The following is an 18,789-nucleotide window of genomic DNA, read 5'->3' as shown; positions in this document are numbered from 1 at the left end:
GGTACGATCGATAGTCCCTCGATCCTGGTACACTAGTATCTGGGAGACTTGCGCAAACGTGGGAATGGAGGCACGTACCACGCTAGTGCCTGTGCGATAAGATTTGTTTCCAAGAGTCCCGTCGACGCGGGGCCATAGCATATATCGGATTTCAGCTAAGTAGCTATCCGGAAGCCATACTATGCTGCTAGACACAGCATATACAACACCATCAACCTGGTCGTTTAGAGCTCTTTAATCCATATCCAGCTGACTCTCTTGATAACAGACATTTGCAAGAATCCCTTGGTGGTAAGAACTGAATCCATAAGGCACGGATGATCATACTAATCAGTCATCATTGATGAGTCCTCTTTTCACCGGCTTAGAAAGCCTATCCCCCATATGGCGACCAAGCTGAATATGAACCGTAAAGTTAAACCTAAAAGTCATATGGTATGCCTGTAGCTACGATTATGATTCCAGGGATATTGAAGGCCATTAGGCACCCACTACGTCGGGGGCCTGGGCCACATGCACCTGTGCGGGTAATCATCACCCAGCGTGTATGGTTTGTGGCGTATAGCGCATGGCGCATGGTGTATAGTAACTGGCGCCTACCCAGACCTTGCCAAACTTGAGAGACCTCTTCATGGTCGAGACCATGGGCCATGAACTATCTCTTGCCTGCCACTCCCCAGCCGCAAACACCCCGCCCCGGCCGTTACGGTTCCTCAAATGAGCAGCGTGCCTCTTTAGGCCCGGCCTTTTATGTCATCCTATAAGATTGAGTTTATGTAGCCAGAAGGGACGAAGAAGATCGACCTTCCCGTTTAAAAGGTAATCACCGGGTTACTGATGTTTCGTCCCACGGCTAGCAGCCAAGAACGGAGGGGATAAGCGGTATATGCGTCCCATCTGTCCTGCTCAGGACGAAAGATAATGTCCAGAAAGACACATGCACAAACTGATGTTTGCAAAAAGCAGATTTGCCCTTGCCTCGGGTAGAGGTATCACGGCTCTGGAGGCCGTTGACGGATTGTCGTTTCTCCTCGTCCCGCCAGATAGGTGGTCTACCAATCCGTCAACCGGTGTAGTCAAAGTGTATCAAGAAGCAGATGAACATGAGATGAATGAGAAAGATCCAGTAAACGCCCGGCCTTGGCGAGATGATAATAAGATGGGCGCTGGTGGTAAAAGAGTCATTGCAAGGTGTGGATGGGATGAGAAACACAAAGTCGATAAAAAGACACCACTAAAGTGCCAAGGATAACGAACCTCAAAGAGAGCTCCTCATGGCCCGCCCCCGTGGCCTCCTCGATCCTATCTCCCTGCTGACATCATCGGCACACATCTCAAACCACACTAGTAGAATAGTTCATCCCGTCTTCTGTACTAGGCAAGAATATCAGAGTGCTAGGGCTAGGTTTACTTCCCCGAAACCGGCGGATTGATCATTTCCGGCTCGCCAGGAGATCAGGTACGGGTTTCTGTGTCTGCAACAACATACCAGCTCCTGTCCTGGCCGATATCTAGTGTGGATGCATCTAAGCCCATGAGGGCGTGCAGGACGAGAGGGTGTATAGGTACGTTAGGAGGGCGTGTATGCTAGCTAGGGGCATGCGGTGAGGGTGCACATGTGGGACGACGTGAGTGGGGGACTGTGATCGAAGGGGTATTAAAGACAGGTGCGTGGGGGGTAATGAAGTTAAAGAGAAAAGTCGGAGGTATCCACATAGGACAATAGATGATCTGATGCGGTAAATACTTTATGGTTCGTAGATAGAATTTGGCGTGCGTGGTTGAGATCGCGTCATAGCCAATCACTCGTTCTTTTTTAAGAATACGTAAAATCAGCAACATAAACTTTTTGAATCGAGTGTCTAAAGCTTTGGCGGTATGTCACCTCGTCTACATAGCTCTTCTTACTTAGTACTGGCGAGTACCCTACAACCCCATGAGCAATATTGAGACTCGTCTTCACATCATCGCACCATACCCTGTGCGCATAAAAACTAAACCTAAACCACCACAGCCCATGCCCAAATCATTTCAGACGTACAGACCACACGAAATATATTGACACATCCCTACGTAGCTACATGTAGCCACTTCTTTTCTGCCTCAATCAGAATGCAATTTGTGTACCTATGAAACAAAGCAACCAACCAACCAAGCCCAGCTCAAAAGCTCACCACAGCAGCATAATAAACAAGAAGCGGAGATACCCCACACAAATACACAACTACTATACAAACCCACCAAACCGCCCAACACCCCCCCCACCCCCCACCACACACCAATCACAAATACGTCTCCAACCCCACCGTCACAGCCCCCGTACAAGCCGCCACCCACACCGCCGACCAAAAGATCTTCCTCTTCGGCCTCTTCTCCCTCACCACCTCCCTCACCACCTCCTCCACCTTCTCCTCCTCCACCTTCTCCTCCTCCGCCGCCTTAAGCTTCACCTCCTCCTTCTCCTCCCTCCTTCTCCTCTCCCACGCCCCCCTCGCCACCCGCTCCGCCGGCGACACCAGCCCCCGCACCTCCTTCAAAACCTCCCCATACTTAATCCTACTCCCCTCCCGGTCCACCATCACAACCAGACAGTCCCTCTCGCCCCCCACGACCTTGAAGCCGCCATGCTGCAGCACGCGCCACAGCGGTAGGAACGCCTCGGGGTTGGTGAGGCGCCGCATGGCGTCAAAGGCCGTGCTCTCGCGCGAGAGAGTGGGGAAGTCGCTGATGAGGGAGTGGGGGAGGGGTGTGAAGTGCATGGCGCCCGTGTCGGGGTTTCGGACGAGGATGTAGTAGTTTTTGGGTGTGGGGGGCGGGGTAGGAGCGGTGGGGGTGGGGGTTGGAGTGGGGGGAGGCTGCGGGGGGAGGGTGGGCGGCTCGGTGAACGGCATGATCGGGACTACGGGCTCGATCAGTGGTGTTGGGCCTGAGGTGGGGGGCGTTGGTTTTGGGAGTGGTTCAGTGGCTGGCGGTGAGGGGTGTTTGAGGACGTCTTCGGTGGAGACATTCTCGGTGCCGGACCATTCGTAGTCGTGGTGGTCCTGGTGGTCTTTCGAGGGTATGAATTTCTCAATGGGGCCCAGGTCGAGGCTGTCTGCGATGCGGCGCATCCGTTTCCGGAGCTCCTCGGGGCTCTCGCGGGGCTTCTTTTGCGGTGGAATATTGGTGTCGGCCTGTGTGGTGGTAGTGGTGGGCTGTTTGGCCTTCTCGTCTTTGGGCTCGGCTTTTGATTCGGCGTTCACCGGTATTCCAGCAGCGGCTCGTATATCGGACGGGAGGAGATGGTCGATATCTGCATCAGGCGACTCCTGCGCCTCCTTGGGGTCTTTGCCGGGGGTGGGACTAACGGATCTAAATAGATATTTTCTTATTGGAGGCGTCACTGTCGCCTGTTCATTCTTAGGGACTGCTGTAGCTGGTATGGTCCCGGTTGTTGGCGACGTGGTGATGTTGTCTGTTTTTGTAGATGTTGGTGAAGACGAGGGTGTCTCCTTTGCTACTTTTGTTAAGTCATCAACCTTGGTATCTTGAGCTACAGAGCTTGCCTGGGACTTGGGTTTGGCCACTTCGGCGGTGGCCTGATCGGGTGCTGGAGTTGTGACTTCTTTCCGACCAGTCGGCTTCTCGGGCAGCGGTGGGGGAGTCATCTTTTGCAGTTGGTCGGTCTGCTCTTTGATTATTTTTGCGAGGATCTCGGATGTGTTGGCTTTGGTAGCACCTTTGACGGGGAGGTCTATAGGGCTGCTGTCTGTTTGGGGTTACGGCCTAGTTAGTACTGAATCTCAATTACGAGAGGGCAAAACGATCAATAGCCATCTGATCTGATAACAAAGTAAACGGGCGGTTATCAAATCAGATTCCAATTGATCTTCTGTCGTCTCCAGGATACTGTGTATCAGTGCTAGTATATGAGCTGGTTGGGGACATACCCTTTGCAGACGACGGCTTCGATTCCTTCTCTTTCGCCTTCTCTTTTTCCTCCTTCTCCTTTCCCTTCTTTTCCTTCTTTTCCTTCTCTTTCTTTTCCTTCTCTCTCTCTTTCTCTTTCTCCTTTTCCTTCTTCTCCTTCTCAGCCTTTTCTTTCTCGGCTTTTTCTTCCCCTTTCCTCTCCTTCTCTGCCTTCTCCTTCTCAGCCCTCTCCTTCTCAGCCTTTTCTTTTTCCTTTCTTTCCTTCTCGGCCTTCTCTCGCTCTTTCTCTTTTCTTTCTTTCTCTGCTTTCTCCTTCTCTTTCTCAGCCCTCTCTTTCTCCGCCTTCGCTTTCTCTTTCTCGGCCCTCTCTTTCTCCGCCTTCGCCTTCTCCTTCTCGGCCTTCTCCTTCTCCCTCCTCTCCTTCTCCTTCTCCTTCTCCTTCTCCTTCTCCTTCCCAGACCCCTTCTCAACCTTCTCCCCCGTCTCCCCCCGCGCCTCCACAACCCCCTCCGCGCGCCTCGGCACCTTCCTCAACGTAATCAGATCAATATCATACTACACTCCCCCGCCCCCAAGGTCAGCACACCTTCCAACTCAAACAACACCAAAAAAACAACCCAGGAGCCACAAACCTCCTCACCACCATTACCTCCCCCCTGCACCCACACCCACCCCCTCCCCGCCCCCTCCCACTCCCACCTCCTCCCCTTCTCCGCCCCTGCCCCCGCCCACTCCCACTCCCACCTCCACCTCATCGCCATCCTCTGCCGCTGCAGCAGCACCAGCAGCCGCTCGGCATCGCTCAGCCGCCGTGGCCGCGGGTAGTGGTTGCAGAAGGGGAGAAAGTTGAAGCTTCTTGTCTGTGATCGGGCGGCAGTGGTGGTGGTGAGGGTGCGGCGGGGGATGGCGGTGGTGAGCATGGCTGTGGTGGTTGGTGGTAGTTGGGCTTACCTATTGGTGAGCTTTAGAGGGCTAGATGGGATTGGAGTGTGGGGAATGGAATGGAACGGACGGGAGTAAGCGAGATGAGCTAGATGTGATGGCTATGGTTTGTTTTTCTTGTTTGTGAAGCTTCAAGCTCCACTCTTCTCTAACTCAGGTAGAGTAGAGGAAACGGACAGATAACAGATAGATAGCAGATACGATAGCTGTCCCAAGGCAGCAGAGCAGTAGCACTGAAGCAGGGCAGTGGCACTGAAGCAGAGCAGTAGAGCCTATTGTAATAACCGGCCGGCTTAAGCTGTAAGAAGAAGGGTCTGCGTTGCGTTAAGCAGGAAGGGTCCTTACCGCCAAGCACTCCACTCCGGGTATTAATAACCGTCCGAGAAGGGTTAGCGTGCGTGGTGCGGGGCGGACTAGCATTCGGGTTTGAGACTCTTGGTACGTACTGCGACGATGAAGACGCGGGGCTGTAGCAGTGCTGGTTTAACACTTTGACAGACAGCATTGTCAGTAGATTTGGGCAGGCAGTTATAGTGCTGGCAATTAAGTTTTGAAATCCGGATTTTAGCCATCATGAGCTTCAATTCGTCCAGTACTGTATGTACGGTACTGGGCACCTACAACAATACATGTAGTGGTTCGATATCAATCTCGTGTGCAGAGGATGTATATATTGAAGTAAGGGCACTCAAGACATGATTATAAATAAAGCCCATCCACATACTTATTCAAAACACCACTTCACCTCTATCTGCAAATCCCATCCCGATCCCAAATCCCAATCTCAATTTACCCACCCAGGCCACCTCCAATCCCTGTCCCCCAAAAAACAACACCCCCCGCCAAGCTTTTAAGCCTCACCAGACCCTTGCACAGTTCCAGTATTAGATAAGAGCTCCATCCCACCTCTCACCACTGCGTCATAGCTAGCCATCCTCACTCATCCATCGACCTCGATCCTCACCACTCACAACTCGCAACTCACAACTCACAACTCACACCACCCACTATCAAGAAAGAAAGAAGAAAAAAACACTACAATGACCTCCTCGCCCACGGGCTCTGCAACCCCATTCTCAGACTACACGAGCAGCCGCAGCAACCGCGGCATCGGCGACATTGATGTCCTGGACGTCTACATCCTCAAGCACAGTGCCGATCCCGTGCTCGTGCTGCTACCCATATCACGCATAGGCACATATGCCGTAAGTAGTCCAATCTTCACAGACCCCCATCTGCCACTAGCCCCACACCCAATCACCCATACCCGCTAACCAACACCACTAGGAATTCCTCTCCGTCATAAAAAACGACCTCCACCCCGGCCTCGGCGACGACAAAGACGCAGTGCAGCCCCTCATCTACACCATGGACCCCTACATGACCATGTCCCTCCTCCGCCCCACCCTCTGGCCCGACCTCATCCCACACCTCCGCGGCAAGCGCCTCCTCATCCTCCCCGGCGACTGCCCCGCCCCCGCCCCCACCACACCCCCCGCAGCAGCCACAGAAGAAAAGCAGAAGCGCTCACAAACCTCCTGGACGCAATACCTCACCCCGAAATCCACGCCCACAACCCCCGAGACCACCCGCGTCAGCGTCGACGCCTCCCCGGCCCGCGCCCACAAGCTCCCACCGCTCCCGCCACCCCCAGCACCCCCAGCAGCACCAATGCCGCCAACACCCGACACAGCACGCACAACAGCGCCAGAGGTCTTCTACACCCCCGAGACCACCCGCACCGCCCCCGAGCTCGTCCCCGCCCCCACAAGCACAAACCCACGGCGGACGAAAGCGCAGCCGCAGCAGCCGCCAGCACTAGCGGGGGCCCCCCCGCGTGGCTTCCGCCCGCTAACACGCACCGAGTCGTTCCTCAAGCCGCCCGAGTTCGGCTTCGACATCTCGCTGTGGTGCCGGTTCGCACCCTCGTACAAGCCCGGCCGACTGATGCACGTGCAGTTCCGCGAGATCACGCTGCAGGTTGTGCCCTCGCAGCCGGGCGGGCTGGATGTGGGCGCGTTCATGAACAAGGCGGCATCGGCGATCACGAACATGGTGCGGCGGCAGGGGTTTCTGCGGATGACGAGCTCGTTTCGGGAGTTGGCTGTGCGGCCGGGGGCGCTGAGGATGGCGTTGGAGGACTGGCCGTCGTCGGAGGGGGGGTTGGGGGTCGGTGGGGAGACGCTGCGGTGGGTGGCGGAGCCGGTGGTGCTGTTTTGTGAGGTGGGGGATGTGGAGTTTGTGAGAGATGGGGGGAGGGAGGATCCGAGGAGGGCGGAGGAGGCGAGGAGGCTGGAGGAGGCGAGGAGGCTGGATGATGAGAGGAGGGAAGCGGAGTGGAGGAGGGAGGAGGCGAGGAGGGAGGCGGAAAGGAGGGAGGAGGGGAGGAGGAACGAGGCGAGGAGGGAGCCGAAGCCGAAGCCTATGCCTATGAAGAAGGGGAGGAAGGTGAAGAAAGTGCAGGTTGAGAGTGAGGAGGAGGTGGATTGATGATGAAGGGGGTGCTACTTTATGTAACCTATGTAGTTTTGCTTACCATAGCGGGTGTAATTAGATTTTATTCATTTGGGCGTTTTCAGGCTGTTGGTAGTTAAGGCCTCGCTATCTGGAGTCTGAGGGTCTTTTGTTTTGAACGTCCGGATGCAGGGAGATGAGGATGATGATGGTGATTGGGTCGGTGGCGCAACCTCACTCTATATCATCTCAAAACTAACATATATGCTTAACTGGGCACAACCACGTATATAGCTCGCTCTTGTAATGGTCTTAATACCTATGACTCACAGTGTTGATTTGACACTTTAGTCCTAGGCAATGCTTGGATCACTCATAAAGATTATTTGGAATAGACAATGACACAGAAAGAAGCACCACATCCTGCTGGTTCCACACTATTACTTGCAATACTATCATTAGTTCACTACTGCGTTGTATGAATCCGCAGAACATATACTACCACGCCCAATTCCACCCAACCCAACCCCAGCCCGACATCACCGCCCCCCACACACCCACACCCACCCCCCAGCACCCCTATACTACAGCCTCCCCACACTCCTCAACCCCTCCTCCCCATCCACCAAAACACACCTACCCCCCGCCACGACCGTCATCCCCGCCTCCTCCGCAAAGCCCACACATGCCACGTCCGCCGCGCCGGGCTGGAACCACACCGCCCTCACCCCCAGCCCCTTTGCGGCCTTCAGCACCTCCAGCGTCACCGCCGGTGGCGTGATGAACGACAGCGCCGTGTTGGCCGGGTCGGGCAGGTCCGCGATCGACGCGAGGGTGGGGTAGGGGGTCGTGGAGGGCGGGAGCGTGAGTGTGGGTGTGCGCGGGTGGATGCCGGTGACGGGAAGGGAGTGGGCGTGGTACCAGGCGAAGACTGGGGGGGTTAGTTTGTTTGTTGGTGGGTTTTGTGGGGGAGGGAGGGGGTACCTTTGTGGCCGTAGCGGGAGGGGTCGGGGACGGCGCCGAGGACGGCGAAGTGCGGGGTGGAGAGGAAGGTTTTGATGGCGTTTGTGGGCGGCATTTCGTGTTTTTGGTTTTGTGGTGATGGTGGTGGTGGGTTTGGTGGATGCTGGAGGAAGTGCTTTGAGCTAGGTGGAGTTCTGAGGTGGAGCTTTGGAGGTTGTGTGTAGGTGCAGTGATGTCATATGCAAGGGCCGTCGCGCCGCGCCGGCATGCCGAGGTATTTAGGAACGGGTGGGCGGGGCGTGTATCAGCTAAGACATGATAGAAATCATTACATGTAGTTAAGCTACATGTATCGCATTCAGTCTAATAGGTGTCGAATTCTGTGTGGCTTCACCAGGAGGCGCTAGGTGGGTACTACATGTAGTAGAAATGCTCCGGCCTCATCGCGCTCCGTCTCACGTCACCGCATCACTCATTCTCTCTTGTAAACACTCTTCACACACCTCCTCCACCCGACACATCAGCCATGTGTACAATCTCCAAAAATCTCTTTACACGGGGAGGAGTGGACCGCAGGGATGACGTTTGCAGAGTGGACCAAGCCGATTGATATGCCATGATAGATAGGCAGCGGAGATAATGAGGCAAAAATATCCGCTCTAAAAGGTACGTGTCTGCCCTATCATGAATTCCCCTCCAATCTAATGATGCGTACAGCAGTGCTTTGATGAGCACCTCCTGCGCCGAATATCAATACCGAGTGAGAGACCATGACCCAAAATATTCAGCGAGCGAATATGATTGCCAAGAATGGATTTTATAGTGCTAAGGCCAATAAGTGCAAGAAAAAGCACTAGCTTGGCGGATGACCTTGTCTCTAATGACATTACCTATCAATATGGCTGCAGCCTCACATCTTCGGCGCGTCGCAACGTTCTACTCTCAATTCGAAGATAGAGTTTCTATCAAAGAGCTAAGGGACCCTTCGCTGGGAGGTTGCAAGTAGATATGCAGATAGAATACCTCCCATCAGGCCGGCCGGCGTGTCCACAGTCCATATGGGAAATGTGGGAATAGAAGTTGTTATGGGACAAAGGCCAATTTTGGCTCGGTAATCCTATGCACTTTTGCTTTATAACTCATCCTGATGGTCGATCATACCGACTATCTCTTTCTTTTAAGGCTACCTCAGTCCATACTGGCGGAATAATAGCCCCAAACAAAGCTGAAACCGGACTAGCATTTTTCATGGAACCGGATTGCTGGAGCGATATCAATCATTGACACCCAAGAGACATCAATAGTGGAAGACGTTGTCGACTACAAGGGACCTTACAAGATAATACCGTCTCTGCCTGGATGCGGGGAAGCCAGAATCACCGGCACCAAAAGCAAGCCTGCAAAGATACCTGTTCTCAGACACAAAGAGAATTCGGCGCTCCTTACTGACTAGCCTGAAAGCAATTTACCGGCCCAGAGATAAGTCTTCGTTATAAAGACCGCAAGATTTCATCTCTCAGCATAAGGAGTCTACCAAATGTGTCTTTTGAGACGGTTTTCTACAGCATGCCGAGTTACCTATCCCACAACTAATGTCGAGGAATGCTACAGAGTGACAGGTCTTTGGAAACGACCATGTTATCAAACCAAATATTCTCGAGTTTCATCATTCCTATCATGTGAGATTGCATTTCTTCTCGAAGAATAAATAAAACGAGCTGTATCCAGGGCACATGGGATCCGTACTAGAACCCAAATCTAGATGGCCGAGGTCATTGAAGCTCAATATTCCCTCAAAGGTGTCGTTTTTCAAAATCTCTCTTCATCTATATCTCAATTCTACTAAAAGATCAATTATGGCATCAGCTACACCCCAGAACAGTATTCAGCGCCCTGGAGTTGAGTCACTCACTGTCTCTGAATACGCTTCACTTTGTCTGAAATGTCTGAGTCGCCAAGTTTGGTTGTCACAGACGGTAGTTGCAAGGAATATTACATCCATACCCGGAATACGGCAACCACGCTCGTATTGACAGCGACTGCAATTAATTGCTAATTAATCTAGACATTTGCCTAGACGGCTATATCATGTACTGTCTCTACACTTTACCTGCAATGATACAATTCGGACCCCTACTCTCTGTACTCTACAGAGGGCTGAACGCTGGTTCTGGGTTTCACTCAGCTGTCGGCACACGACCCGGCAAAATAACCGATAACCGACAGACCCCCGCCCGTGGACCGGGGCAGCAAAGTGGATGACTATTCGCCTCCCAGAGTCACACCCACGCCGCCGGCCATACAGGAAATTGCCAAGTATATAACACGGCGCATTTGCACCGAGAAGTGAAGTGGGCCCACAACCACATCTTCACCGCCTATCACTCGCACACCGCGTCACAGACCATCACTCGCACCCACTCCGCCCATGGCAGCCTTCGCAAAGAAAAACTTTGGCTACGCAGCCTATGCCAACCACCGCCCCATCTATCCCACAACTCTCTTTACCGCTCACCTACTCCCCTACCACCACGGCCCCACCAACACCCTCCTCGACCTCGGCTGTGGCCCCGGCACCGTCACCCGCCCCCTCGGCGCCCACTTTACCCGTGCCATCGGCGTCGACCCCAGCCCCGGCATGCTCGAGTCCGCACGCGCCCTCACCCCGCCCGACAAATACCCACACATCGAGTACCACCTCGCAGACGCCGAGACGCTCCCCTTCCTGCCCGACGCATCCGTCGACATGGTTGTCTCCGCGCAGGCTGCGCACTGGTTCGACCTGCCGCGCTTCTGGGCAGAGATGGCGCGGGTGATGCGGTCGGGTGGGACCTTGGCTGCGTGGACGTACAAGGACTTTGTGTTTCCGGGGTTTCCGGCGGCGAGTCTGGTGGTTGCGCGGTACACGTATGGGGTTGATAAGATGGGGCCGTGCTGGCAGCAGCCGGGGCGCACGAGGTGTCAGAGCCGGATGCGGTTCCTGGACCCGCCCGCCGCGGAGTGGGAGGGTGTGGAGCGCTGGGAGTATGAGCCGAAGGTTGAGGGGGGCGCCGAGGATTTGAAGGAGTTGGGGTATGCGAATGAGGTGGATGAGACGGAGGGACTGGTGAAGCGTGGGGTGCCGCTGTTGAGTCTGAAGTGGAAGCTGGGAGATGTGGAGAGTTATGCGAGGACGTGGAGCGCGGCGCATGAGTGGGGGGTGAGGAATGAGGGTGGCGATGTCATTGGGGATATGTTTGCGGATATTAGGAAGGCGGCGGGGTGGGAGGGGGAGGGGTGGAGGGAGAGGGTGGTGGATGTGGAGTTTGGGCATGGGGTGCTGTGCGTTAGGAGGAAGTAGATTATGTAGAGGGTATCTGTTTTCTGGATATAGGCGTGTAGGGGGTTTTCTTTTGTTGTGGACTCCACTCGGTAATGTTTTGTATATTAGGGTGTTGACTGGTAATGATAGTTTGTAGTGTTTTTGTGTTCCATGGCTTGGCACCTGTGATGGGAGCTTGGAAGCATCCAATTGCAACATCCTGTTCCCGAGAAATGCTAATTAAACATAAATATTCGTAATATTCGAACTCTTAGGGCCCACCACTTCTCCACTGGGTCAGTAAGCTCTGGGACCATGGAACCCATCACTATGAACCCGACGAGCAATTCTAAAAGCCAATATTCCTCCACAGCAAATCCCCACAGGTAACATCGCAGAGAGAGCGCTACCCCCCACGAGCTACCGCATACCAGGCAAAAAGCTGCAGAATACTAAGTTCCTCATGACGTTTCTATTAAACCTCCCAGTGCAAGGTTCCACCACGCTACGAAAATTGAGTTTTGTGCGGATACGAAGCCCTGTTTTGTATTTGCGTCGCCAACATCTAACTTCATCCCGAAGTGTGGGGTATTTTCGAAGTCTAATTAACGTTTTTTTTTTCGGGCTGCAAATTCTCCAGAAACGTGTCTGCCGCTGCTGTGAGTCGTTACTGACGGATAGATCGAGCGTAGTATTCAGGTGTCAAACAGTGCTGAAAATATAATTTCCCTACCACGGCAGATAGTATCGAGATGCTCATTGGGCACTGTATATAAGGCCTTCCCGGGACTCGGAACTATCTAAGTAATCTAAATATCTAAATCAAGCCAGTTAATATAGCACTATCAAAAAGACTGTAAATCATATACATTATCAGCTAACATAAACCATATACCCCCAAATTACTAACCCCCCCCCCCAGCCACCCAGCCACCCATGTCCGCCCCCACCTCCCTCCTCGCACCAATCTACACCTACCTCCTCGGCAACAACTGCCGCATCACCGCCACCAACGACTACGTCGGCCACTACCTCACGCTCCTCGCCAACACGCGCATCCCCTGGACCACCGCCGAAGCCCGCCTCCTCTGCAGCGAATACTCGCTCCTCTTCCACCACGAGCTCTCCACCGCCTCCGCACGCCTCACCACCCCACCCACCAACCGCCGGACCGCGGAGCAGCTGGCAGCGTGTACCACGCACTGCCGCGCCCAGGCACCGGAGCTCGTCTCGCGGCTCGAGGTGCTGCGGGACTACGGCGACACGCTGGACTGCTTCGAGGACCAGATGACGCCGCTGGAGCGGCGGGTGTGGTTTAAGGCGCGGGCTCTGGCGGCGCTGCCAAGGAGTGAGGTGTGGAGTGTGGGGACGGGCGGGGAGAGGTTTTTACCGGCGAGGCTGGTGGAGCTGCATCATGACGTGTGGCTGCTTGCGAGCTTTGAGGAGGATAGTGGGAGTGAGGGGGAGGGGGACGATGAGGATGATAGGGCGTGGGTGGCGGGGGTGTGGCAGCGGTTGAGGGAGGTGAGGGAGTTTGCGGAGGCGGGGATGGTGGTGGTGCCGTAGAGTGGTGTGTTGGTGTGGTTTTTTTAATCAGTTGTCGTAGTTGTCGTTTTTGTTTATTATCTTGTTTTAGTAGTTGATGTAGCTTACAGATGATGTAGTTATTATTTAAGTTAATGCAACACACCTATAATTTCAGGTACAGTCGTACCTCACTGTAAGAAGTCCCGCTATAATACATAATATCAAGTATAAGGAACCAGTTTTGGGAAATACTTTATTCACTACCAAATATGTCTCAAAATAAGGAATAAATAGCATTAACGTAGCAAACCAAAACCCTGTAATTAAAGGAAATTTCTTACCCTTTTGTTTCTTTCTTTCTGCTGGTGCTGTACTTCACAGTCCTTCATGATTGAAAATACGGAAAAGGCCTAAAATGACACAGTTTTCGGTATACGTGCTCCGAAATAACACATGATGCAAAAAGACACAGTTTGCTGTCACTACAAGCAAAAAAAGAGAAGAAAGGAACAAAGCGTTCTATAAAACTACAAAAGGTACTGCAGCGACTTATTTAGACATTTGCGACTGCTACCCCCACCCCTGGTTTGAACCCAGGATCTTATGTGTGATTGGTTGTATCCTGGGTACTCTCGGTGTCTCACCTGACGAGCAGTCTATCCACTAGACCACCCGCCCATAGTAGATGCTGTGCCTGAAGTGATGCTTGAGCTAGCTTGGCAGTGTGCCAAGATGAAGATCGAACTTGAACCCTGACCCTTCGATATTATCATTGCTCAACCAGCTGTGTCATCTTGCATTCATGTGTTATTGTAGAGCACGTCTACCGAAAACTGTGTCATTTTAGACCTTTTCCGTTGAAAATAATACCACTTCAAACCCATGAATAATCTGGTATTACACTTGTCCAAAAAATATACAATATACATGCTCGGAGAGGATTCCCTCTATATATATGAAATGATTTTATAACGGGGGAAATATTCACCGTTATATGAATCAAGCTCTACTGAAATACTGTCATGCCTCGTGCCCTCAGGAATTAGTTAATATTAAAATCGATTATTATCTTCAGGATAGCTTAAACGTTGCTGATCATAATATCGAACGTTTTACGCATATAATTATGTTGGAGGAGTAAATTATAAAAACTTTACTTTTTTTTTTTTTTTTTAGCTTGTTGCTATTGAGACTCGAACCCTCTTCGTACAATTATTTCCCCCTCTGGTTAGAAATCAAACTCAACCGTCGATATATATCTTTTCGTTTTTTGTTCTCAAACAACTAGTAAGATCTATAATCGGGAAGAATTAATATGATGAAAAATATCTGCTGGCATGTTAATTAGAAAGGGGCCCTCGATTACAAATTCATTGGTAATAATTTGCCAACGGTTAATTGCTGTATTCAAAGAGGCGGAAAGAGTAAAATAAAGTCAACTAGCATATCTGGGACTCATATATATATATCAGGGCTTTGAAGCACAAAGATCAATATTTGTATTCCAAAACGTACACAACCAAGACACATATAGTTCTACTTAATGCGATGCTTGTTTGGGGGGTAGTGATAGTTTTTTCCGAACCCAAACTCATACAAAACGATCTTCAATCTAGCTATTGATAATTACCAAGCCAGGGAACTCATCAGATTATGAAAATCCCCCTCGAGGTACCTAACCGATCCCGGACTTTATTACATGATACTAAATCTAATGGCACGGAACCGACGCACTCACAACTGCTCAGAAAGCTGTGAAAAGGAAGGACAGTTTGTTGTTTGAGATCTTTGAGATCTATAGGACAATTCTTAGAGCCATAACAGAACATGTTCAGCTAGAGAATTAAATTCAGTCAATCCTTATTTACGCAATTATTTGGCATCCGATTTCCACTGATTCTGTTTTGGATCCACTGGTTCCCTGCGAACGGAACTACATCTGGCCGACAACCCAGCAAAGGCACCCGAAATCTAGTTTCTGCAGTCATCATACCTCTTGCTGTATAGCGCGTCTTGGCACTAGTAATGACGTCGAGTGAGAAGTTGTGATTATTAACGAGTGATGGATCATGATTTGCGCCTACTAATGTTTCGAGCTGTTTCTACTAGGAGGGCGGTCACCTACGTATACCGCGTACAGACCCTAAGGTATTAGGGGTTTGGGTGAGTTCTGGGTTATCTATTCTATAGGTCACAGATTTTTCAATGTCTGCGTGGTAACCGAGTGCGCGATTGGTCGTTCGTGTGATAGTATTGTTTGCATTGAGTTATAAAACGATTTCAACCTAAGCACCTAGCCAAAAAACTACAAAGAAGGTACAGAGAACTAAGGCCAAGTCCTAGATAAAAACCGAAACAACAACAGCTACATCCTCCCCACAAAATAATCCACAAACCTCTTCACCGCCGTCAACTTCTCCGTCCACATCTTCCTCTCCTGCTCCGTCGCCTCATCCGGCGCCTTCATTCTCGCAACCAATTTCAACGGCGTCATCCCTTCATATCTGATATTCATATGTGCCGCCCCTGATTCCCCCAACAATCCCACCATCCTCGAATCCAGATTCCGTATCGCCCGATGCAGCGGCGGCATGCCTGTCGCACAAATATCGGGGTTCACGCCTGCGTTGAGAAGATACTTTACGACATCATGTTCGCCACGGGCTACGGCTGTCTCGAATGTGGCGCAGAAGCCAGTGTAGTCCGCGGAGTCGTTGGCGAGTGGGTCGTAGTGGAGAGTGCAGGAGGGGGTGGTGGTCATGAGGGTGTGGAGGTGGATGAGCTTGGAGGATTGCGGAGTTGAGGCGTGGCAGACCGTGTTATAGACTCCGTCGAGGTGCGTGCAGGTGGGGCCGTGGTAGGCGAGAGAGGTGATGGAGGAGTTGGTGGCCATTTCGCGTTTGTATTTAAGGTAGGGTTTATATATGTTGTGCTTAGGTCGAGGTAGAGGTTGGTGGAGTTGTGATTGCGGTGAGTAGATGATGAGTGGAAGGAGATTGCTGAGGAGAGATGTCGACAGGTACTTAAGTACAGAATCTCATTACGCTCTCTGGTGAGATTTGAGGATAGAATGCTGGATCTGCAACCTCCGCATAGTATCGCCATCATCAGGTGCCTCTATCACTATGTCTAACCTTGACTCATAGAGCTGAGAAGGCCGTTCTCTCATCTGTACCACCACCATTGACCTCGTGATATACATGAATAGTGTCTCCAGCATTGATCATGGACATTATTGACCACCCTGAAACATCAGTTTTTGAGGGCCTTGAGATACAACCAGTATAATAATCCAGTAACATCTGTGAGGCTATCCAGTAGCTCAGGCAATGTGATCACCGAGGTAAAGGATCTTCGAGGGGCATCAGCTGAGTTTATTTCATGGTACTATTTCGAGGCCGCTAAGTGGTATTTCAGTTCTCCGGATAGATAACCGAGCATCGAGTTACCAGTGGACTAGTATGCTGTATCCCAAGTAGTAGTTTATTCCATCGGCCCAATAGATAAGTGTTTCGGGGCAGGCGGCCTCGAGACTAGAGACACTCCAAGGCAAGCAACCTAGCGGCCTCCACAGGAGAGGACCATATAGACCCGGGTAAATCCAGCTCGGTGATGTCCTTAAGCCCATGGGATCGGCAATGCATTGGCGTATACATTATACGTAGATTTTTTGAGTTCTTTTGCTGCATGCAAGCTTAAATGATGAGGGGGACGTCGTTGATCATCCGTTATGCTCGAGGCCTAGGCCTCTTCAATATGCAAGTTGTCTGTATCTGTTGGACTCTAGCCATGGTGTGTAAGTTGAATTCCTTGATGTGCGACAAGGTGTCTGCTCGTTTCTCGACACTCTAAGTGTGCGATGTTCAGTTGTAAGCATTGTATGATAAAGGATGAAACATGTGTCCTGATATATTCATTTCCGGAGTCTTGGCATGATCGAGTGATAAACCATGATTAAAACCAAACATTTCCTGCACATCGTATTGGTCAAACACCTGTAAACATATGTGCGTCCTACGCATCGATGCATCGCTAAGTCAACTGTACATGGAAGGCCATCGCCGGCTACATAGATGGTCCCACTCTTCCCATGTCCCAAGCCAACTCCCGTGCATGTACTTAAGCGTACATATAGTAGGTAGAGAACAATATGATCATGCTAGATCTACATAATCTTTTCTTCCTATTCGTGAAAGCTAGGCTCGTATCCCCGGATTATCTGTCGCGATCTTCTGTGCTTCTACAAAAGCGACAAACCAAATTATTCGATAAAACTCTCCCTCTACAACCACACACCAGCGTTCCAGTATGCTAGGTACATGTTCGTGGTCTAGAGCTGTTTTTCCGTTGCTCCGAGCTCAGACAAGTTCTAGTATTCACTTAGGGTATGTTCAACCAACGATACAGCCGTCCATCTACAACCACAACTCCGGCGTTCCACTATTCTACTTAGTTGTCCGTGGTCTAGAACTACCTTTCAACTGCTTCGAGCTCAGACCAGATATCCACCTCCTAGGGTGTCGCCAAATCACGAATTGTTCTATCAGCCGCCTGTACGGTCTTTGGCTTGTAACAGTGTAAGGACTAGAAAGAAACCCACACTAGCCCACGCTCCCCAGACGCTGGATGGTGGAGAAGGGATTCCGGCGTATGGGTTGCGGTGAAACTCACTATAGCTATCGTTTGGTGGGATAGGCCATGTTACCGGATTTAGAGCTTTATACCCTCTCGACACATGCAATATATATCTACACGCCTGATTACCGATCGGGCATATCTTTGCTCATGAGGACGCTCGTCAGAGGTTTATGGATTGATCTTGCATGTTGGCTAATAAAAGTTACGCCAAGACTAAAGTTCACAACTCCAGTTACAGTATCTAGATAACATGGAACCAACAAAAAAAGCTCCAGCACCGTTCTTGAGACCATTAACACCCCGCCTTTCCCTCCTCCTTCAAGTACCCACCATATACAACACATCCTCGCTCACCTCCAGCTTCTCCCCGCCTTCTAGCCCCACTATTCTTGCTATTCCTCTTTACCTTTCTAAAGCTGTACAGCGTCCCCACTATCCGCATGTCCAACCATACCAAAATCCCACGACTGAGCACCCACAACCACCAGGACACCGCAACGTGACCTGAGAACAGAACATAGCAAGTAGCCTGCTCTCGCCATTTTTCGTTGCTTCTACCCTCTTCCCTCCCCTCCAGATGCGATCTTGTTGGCGTCGACTTCTATAGACTGGTAGTTATAACATATCAATAAATCATACACCATCACTCGGAAATCACTGCTCGTGTGCCCGCGGCTGGTCTCTTGCGCGGCGAGCGTCGGGGGTAGTACATGCAATTACCAACCGCAATGGTACATACGCAGGTTCTACTGACATAACAGTCCTTTAGTAGCGTGTTTTAGATACGATATGATCACTGCCTTATCCCTTAAACCGTCAGGCCTAATTGAAGCGGCAGCTGTTAACCACATTCAGTAAACATGATGGTTTGAACTCTGCAAGTGGAGATATCCAGTATAATCTACCATATATTTGATAAGCAGCTGGCGTGTCGCGCGATTGGTGACGCCGGGTATTCGATGCAACTTATAACAGTATGGTGAGATGTAACCGTTGTGGCTGGTGAGTGCTCAGCTGTCATAGGGAATAGGATAGGTAGTAAGACCCACATCCGG

General features: G+C 51.3%; 6 protein-coding genes across 6 annotated transcripts; 3 read left to right on the top strand and 3 right to left on the bottom strand.

The window, feature by feature from the left end:
- Positions 1-2,282: 2,282 nt before the first annotated feature.
- LAJ45_09361 (uncharacterized protein) lies at positions 2,283-5,356 on the bottom strand (the record flags this gene model as incomplete). Its single annotated transcript, XM_046118904.1, has 4 exons — positions 4,857-4,860; positions 4,922-4,952; positions 5,025-5,123; positions 5,197-5,356. The coding sequence occupies 4 exons, from the start codon at positions 5,354-5,356 to the stop codon at positions 4,857-4,859; spliced, it is 294 nt and encodes a 97-aa protein (XP_045967982.1).
- A 535-nt stretch (positions 5,357-5,891) lies between these two features.
- LAJ45_09360 (uncharacterized protein) lies at positions 5,892-7,341 on the top strand (the record flags this gene model as incomplete). The annotated part of the gene is made up of 2 exons (XM_046118903.1): positions 5,892-6,056; positions 6,139-7,341. 2 exons carry the CDS (start codon positions 5,892-5,894, stop codon positions 7,339-7,341), a joined length of 1,368 nt encoding a protein of 455 aa, XP_045967981.1.
- A 548-nt stretch (positions 7,342-7,889) lies between these two features.
- LAJ45_09359 (uncharacterized protein) lies at positions 7,890-8,383 on the bottom strand (the record flags this gene model as incomplete). The annotated part of the gene is made up of 2 exons (XM_046118902.1): positions 7,890-8,236; positions 8,290-8,383. The coding sequence occupies 2 exons, from the start codon at positions 8,381-8,383 to the stop codon at positions 7,890-7,892; spliced, it is 441 nt and encodes a 146-aa protein (XP_045967980.1).
- A 2,313-nt stretch (positions 8,384-10,696) lies between these two features.
- LAJ45_09358 (uncharacterized protein) lies at positions 10,697-11,608 on the top strand (the record flags this gene model as incomplete). The annotated part of the gene is made up of 1 exon (XM_046118901.1): positions 10,697-11,608. The coding sequence occupies one exon, from the start codon at positions 10,697-10,699 to the stop codon at positions 11,606-11,608; it is 912 nt and encodes a 303-aa protein (XP_045967979.1).
- An 897-nt stretch (positions 11,609-12,505) lies between these two features.
- LAJ45_09357 (uncharacterized protein) lies at positions 12,506-13,135 on the top strand (the record flags this gene model as incomplete). The annotated part of the gene is made up of 1 exon (XM_046118900.1): positions 12,506-13,135. One exon carries the CDS (start codon positions 12,506-12,508, stop codon positions 13,133-13,135), a length of 630 nt encoding a protein of 209 aa, XP_045967978.1.
- Positions 13,136-15,461: 2,326 nt separating this feature from the next.
- Positions 15,462-15,989, bottom strand: LAJ45_09356 (uncharacterized protein; the record flags this gene model as incomplete). Its single annotated transcript, XM_046118899.1, has 1 exon — positions 15,462-15,989. The coding sequence occupies one exon, from the start codon at positions 15,987-15,989 to the stop codon at positions 15,462-15,464; it is 528 nt and encodes a 175-aa protein (XP_045967977.1).
- Between the last annotated feature and the right edge of the window lie 2,800 nt (positions 15,990-18,789).

This window comes from Morchella importuna (assembly GCF_003444635.1).
Source record: "Morchella importuna strain M04M26 chromosome Unknown Morimp01GS035, whole genome shotgun sequence".
Lineage (NCBI taxonomy): Eukaryota > Fungi > Ascomycota > Pezizomycetes > Pezizales > Morchellaceae > Morchella > Morchella importuna.
The sequence above is the reverse complement of the archived record's forward strand: the minus strand, read 5'-3'. Positions and strand labels throughout refer to the sequence as shown.